General features: G+C 40.1%; 1 protein-coding gene across 1 annotated transcript; it reads right to left on the bottom strand.

Annotated features, from left to right (window-relative positions):
* Positions 1-2,197: 2,197 nt before the first annotated feature.
* Positions 2,198-2,593, bottom strand: LOC139765445 (uncharacterized). The gene has a single exon (XM_071692817.1). The coding sequence runs from the start codon at positions 2,591-2,593 to the stop codon at positions 2,198-2,200; it is 396 nt and encodes a 131-aa protein (XP_071548918.1).
* Positions 2,594-6,194: the final 3,601 nt, after the last annotated feature.

Below are 6,194 nucleotides of genomic sequence, written 5' to 3'. Positions count from 1 at the left end.
TGAGATGTATAGGTATGTATATTTGCGTGTGTGGACGTGTATGTATATACATGTGTATGTGGGTGGGTTGGGCCATTCATTCGTCTGTTTCCTTGTGCTACCTCGCTAATCGCGGGAGACAGCGACAAAGTATTCAAAAAAAATGAACGAGTACGATGTGGCAGGATATAAATGAGAGCACTGGGTTCTCTGTATAAATGAAAATGGTAAACAGCTTCAGGAAGTGTGACTGGGAATATCTGATCTGAGAAAGGTGCGTCCATAAGTATAAATGAATGACTCGGGTGTAAAGGAGGGACTGTTTGATGTGAATGTGCTGAGAGGGGCAGTTGGGTGTATGTCGAATCATTTAATGATAGAGGCGCGTGTGAAAGTTTGTAATGGCATAAGGAAAAGAGGAAGGGACAGGTGAGAAGAGGGTGTTGAAAATGGGTGAGCCCGGAAAAGTAGCTTGTGTGCTGAGATACCAAGAGAGTTTGAGCGTGAAATGGTATAAAATGAAAGTATATAAAACTGGAGGAGTGGCCAAGGAGTGGAAGGAGTTTAGAGCAGCAGTGCTTATGTGTGTCGCTTAATTGTGTGGGGCTCAAAAGGTGATATGTGGGCGTTTCAGAAAAGATAACTAGTGGTGGGATAAAGAAATTGAATTACTATTGAAAGAGAGAGGTGTATGGGCGTTACCTGTTACCTGCGGGGAAGGATTGCGTATTATCGGAAGATGTGCAAAAGAAAGCAACAGTACCTGAAGTGGAAGGTGCAAGGGCTGTGAGAAGAGGGCAAATGAGAGATGAGGTGAGAGAGTATCGGCAAACTTCAGAGAGAACAAGCGAATATTTGGAAGTGAGCAGTGTGAGAAGAACAAGAGAATAAATGGAAACATCAATGAACGGAGGAGATAGGGATGTGGTAATAGGCAATGAAGAGGGAAAGAGGAGATGATGCGGGTATTTTGAAGGCCCTGACTGTGTTAGATAGTAGGATGGCAGATATGTGATGTTTGGGACATGGAAGTATACTGAGGGAGAGAGTCACGGCCAATGATTTGGTGAAATGAGAGATCGTAAAAGCCTTCCATAAGATGAAGTGTGACAAAGTGGCTGGGATGAATGTGAATGCAGGTGAATTTCTCATAAAAAAGATGTGTTAGAGTTGTTGAGTGGTTGAGATTTTCAGTGCATGCATGGTTCACGTTGAGATACATGAGGACAGGTAAAATGCCTGTAAAATGCCTTTGTACAAAGATGATGAGACAAAAGTAAATGTTTGAATTGTAGAGGTATAAGTTTGTTGATCATACCTGGTAAACTGTACGGGAATGGTGATTTAATGAAAACATGCACAGAGCATCAAGCTTGGGAGGAGCAATACGGTTTTAGGAGTGGTAAAGGGTGTGTGGACTAGGTGCTTATTTCGTAAAGTTTGTGTGAGAAATACTTGGATAAAGAGAGTGATTAGTATGTGGCATACTAGAAGCATTCATGAGTTTTCATCGAGATTGGAAATAGATAAGGTGGCGAGAGAGGTAAATGTGAAGGTCCTGAAGAGAGGGGTGGGTCTACAGCAGTGTTTCCAAAACTTATTTGGATGTGACCCTGAACACAGAATTTTTCTGGCCTGGTGATCCTCAGGGTGGAAGCATGGTATCAGTGTTTCTTCATTTTCATCCAATAAATTTCAAAGAATTTTACTTTAATTTGATAATCAATAAATTTCTATATTTCATATGTTGATCGGAAAAAAATAAAGTTACAAGTTCATGCAAGTGTATTTTGTTGCAAAATTAGACAAGCAAAGAAAAATAAACTTTTGACTGGCAACTATGACGCTGCTTCATCAGTGGGTCCTTCTAACTATTGATTCTTTGCGAATGAATTTAGTAAACACAAATTGTGGTTACTGTGATGATGCCTTTCTATGATCACATAACCGACAGGTATTTGATAAATTCTTTCTTCAAATGGACTTCACTGAAAAAATTTAAAAGGAAGAAGACATTTAGTATTTTATTGGCTACCCCGATGCTCCTTCATTCATGAGCGAGTTCTTCCAGATTCGGCTTTATGTTGATAGATAGAGCACAGCGCAGATCATGCTAGGGATTCAGACGGTTTCTTGCTGATCGTCACAAAAGCTGAAAGTCCTTGTTCACAGAGGCATGTGGTTGGAAATGGGAGAAGAGCCTTTTCAGCCTCACAATTCAGAACAGGCTTATCCTTGAGTTGCGCCAGAATTCAGAATACGAGAGACTTTCAAAATGTTGCTTCCGCACCTGATTTTCCTGAAGATGTACAAGTTCTTCTTGAAAACCAGGAATATCTTCTCCAACTTCAGTGACGTACACACCAAACACATTCCTAGCCCAGCTATGTTGACATAAGCCGACGTTTCCTGGCAAAAATCTGTCCACTTCCTCCTGAAGCGTCTTCAAATGAGCTTGAAAAACCACTTTAACGTCAGCAAGGACTAATTCTGACGAATCTCCCAGCACTGCTGCACTCAGTTCTGGAAAAGCAGCCGTTTCTGCCCTGGCTAATCTTTCTCTCCAAAGTGCAAGTTTCTTCTTGAATGAGGCAATATTTTCACTTATGTCCATCCTAGTTTGATTTCGGCCTGAAGACATCACTTAAACAAGCTTTGCCACCCTAGTAAGATCTCTGAAGCAATCGGCCAGCTTATGTTTCTTCTCTTGGAGAAAAACTTCTATTTCAGATTTTAGTTCAATAACCCGTCCAGAATGTGCCCTCGAAACAGCCAGCGGGAAATCAGAGTGGAGAACTATGTCTTGGTGATGTGATCCCATTTCCTAACGCATATTATAGAAAATGGGTGAGTCCAAAGCCCTTGTCCTGATAGAATTCACAATTTGGATAACATCATTCAGAAACACGTGGAGATCCGGCAGGAGACGTTGAGAGGCCAACAATTACGGCATCAGGGTTTTCTCTTTTAATTCTAGTGACAAAACCTACATGCTTTCCCATCATAGTTGAAGCTCCATCAGTACACACAGCCAAACAATTCAAACAGTCAGTTGAGTTTCTTAAAAATATTGTCCACCATAACAAAAATGTCTCCTCCAGAGGTAGGTGTTAACAAGGCACTACAGAACAGAAATTCCTCCAGAATTCTGTCGTCTTCTTTATACCATACAAAAACCATGAGTTGAGGTTCACCAGCAATGTCCATAGGTTTTCTATCTGCAATGAAGATTTTCCTGTCACAATCAGTTGATCCAAAATATCTAAAGAACATGAGATCAATTCAACGTTGATGCTGTTGTTAGAAAGTGGTACTAATTCAATCTTGTTAGCAACAACTGCTACGCAAGTAGTTTTCACGATAGCTGCAGCTGCGAGTTTTACCAGCTCCTCTCTAATGTTATGAGGCTTTTGCATCTTACAATACGCCATGCCACTTCAAGGACGCCAAGGAAGCTTTCTCCAAAGATAAAGCTGAGCCTCAGGGAGCATCAATTCGACTTAGTTTTGCCTATTCTTCCTTGTCCTTTCATAACTTAGTAGCTTTTCGACAAAGTCTGGATGAAATGAACACAAGTGACGTTTTAATCTGTTTTCCTTGATAGATTCGTTGGTGAGGACTTGTAGGCACTGGACTCACTGAGAACAGACATTCCCCAATCTCTCTCTCTCTTTCAGCTTTGTGAAGCCGTATTTCAAAAACTCAGATTTCTACTGCAATTGTTGTTTGGGTTGAGCCATCGTTCGCTTTGAGATTCAAATATGAAAGTATCATGAAATTTTAGGGGGAATAAAAAGATGTTTTGGAAGGAGGTAAATAACGTGTGTAAGACAAGAGAACAAATGGGAACATCTGTGAAAAGAGCAAGTTAGGAAGTGATAACAGATAGTGATGGAGTAAGGAGATGGAGAGAGTATTTTTAAGGTTTGCTGAATGTGTTTGACGATAAAGTGGTTCAATCCATTGACAGCACGTCGACACCGGTATACCACATCGTTCCAGTTCACTCTATTCCTTGCACGCCTTTCACCCTCCTGCATGTTCAGGCCCCGATCACTCAAAATCTTTTTCACTCCATCTTTCCAAATCCAATTTGGTCTCCCACTTCTCCTCGTTCCCTCCATTTCTGACACATATATCCTCTTGGTCAATCTTTCCTCACTCATTTTCTCCATGTAACCAAACCATTTCAAAACACCCTCTTCTGCTCTCTCAACCACACTATTTTTACCACCATACATCTCTCTTACCCTATCATTACTTACTCGATCAAACCACCTCACTCTACATATTGTCCTCAAGCATCTCATTTCCAGCACATCCACCCTCCTCCGCACAACTCTATATATAACCCACGCCTCGCAACCATATAACATTGTTGGAACCACTATTCCTTCAAACATACCCATTTTTGCTTTCAGAGATATTGTTCTCGACTTCCATACATTCTTCAACGCTCCCAGAACTCCCCCCCCCCCCCCTCACCCACAACTCTATATATACCCCACGCCTCGCAACAATATAACATTGTAGGAACCACTATTCCTTCAAACATACCCATTTTTGCCTTCAGAGATATTGTTCTCGACTTCCATACATTCTTCAACGCTCCCAAAACTTTCCCCCCCTCACACCCTATGATTCACTTCCGCTTCCATGGTTCCATCCGCTGCCAAATCCACTCCCAGATATCTAAAACAATTCACTTCCTCCAGTTTTTCTCCATTCAAACTTACCTCCCAATTGACTTGTCCCTCAACCCTACTGTACCTAATTACCTTGCTCTTATTCACATTTACTGTCAGCTTTCTCCTTTCACACACTTTACCAAACTCAGTCACCAGCTTCTGCAGTTTCTCACATGAATCAGCCACGAGCTCTGTATCATCGGCGAACAACAACTGACTCACTTCCCATGCCCTCTCGTCCACAACAGACTGCATACTTGCCCCTCTTTCCAAAACTCTTGCATTCATCTCCATAACAACCCCATCCATAAACAAGTTAAACCGCCATGGAGACATCACACACCCCTGCCGCAAACCAACATTCACTGAGAACCAGTCACTTTCCTCTCCTCCTACACGTACACATGCCTTACATCCACGTTAAAAACTTTTCACTGCTTCTAACAACTTGCCTCCCACACTATATATTCTTAATACCTTCCAGAGAATCTCTATCAACTCTATCATATGCCTTCTCCAGATCCATAAATACTACATACAAATCCATTTGCTTTTCTAAGTATTTCTCATATATATTCTTCAAAGCAAACACCTTATCCACGCATCCTCTATGTATATATTCCTATTAGTCCACGGTGAAAAATGAAACACGTAAGTTCCCAAGTGCACTTTCGTGTAATACTCACACCATCAGGGGATACACAAGAGAGAAATATAAGTTAGTTAATATACATCGAAGAGACGAAGCTAGGACGCCATTTGGTAAACATGCGATTGAACAATCGCATGTTTACCATGTGCTTAAGTCTAACAGAAAGCCTTAGCCTTAGGCTATGGATTAAGTTTTGTTTGCTCTAACAGGGAATCCAGCTGTGTTGATGTCACAAAGTTTTTTTGTAATTTAGAGAAATACAGTAATTCAAGTAATGACGAAATGAATATCTGTAAGAGTTTAGTGTATGCCAGTTTGTCAAAATCAGTGGAACCTAATTGCCCTAAAAGATTTATAAGACCAATAACAACATAAAAAAAGACAAGGATATTCATATTACTAAAGCAGATAAGGCTAACACAGTTGTGATTATAGAGAAAAGTAACTATTTATCTAAAATGAATGATTATGACACAACATATTCTAAACTCAGTAAAAATCCCTTAGAAGCAGTTAATTCCCATTTCAATAAAGAAATGAAGTTGTTGTTAAAAGGTAATAGTTCTCTTATGAAAAGTTTGTCATCTTTGTCCCCTTCATTACCATATATGTATGGACTTATCAAAACACAAACAGAATTTTCCAGCAAGACCTGTAATGAGTTCAGTAGGCTCCATCACATATAAATTGTCAAAATAGTTTGTTTCTTTATTAAGCCCTTTAGTGGGTAAGGTATCAAATTCTAATATCATGAACAGTGTAGATTTAGTCAACAAGCTAAACAATATCAATGTTAATTTTGATTTCAAACTAGTTAGCTTTGATGTTTCCTCACTTTTCACTAAAGTTCCAGGTGATGACCTTTTAGAATATTT

This window comes from Panulirus ornatus, chromosome 55, assembly GCF_036320965.1.
Source record: "Panulirus ornatus isolate Po-2019 chromosome 55, ASM3632096v1, whole genome shotgun sequence".
NCBI lineage: Eukaryota > Metazoa > Arthropoda > Malacostraca > Decapoda > Palinuridae > Panulirus > Panulirus ornatus.
The sequence above is the reverse complement of the archived record's forward strand: the minus strand, read 5'-3'. Positions and strand labels throughout refer to the sequence as shown.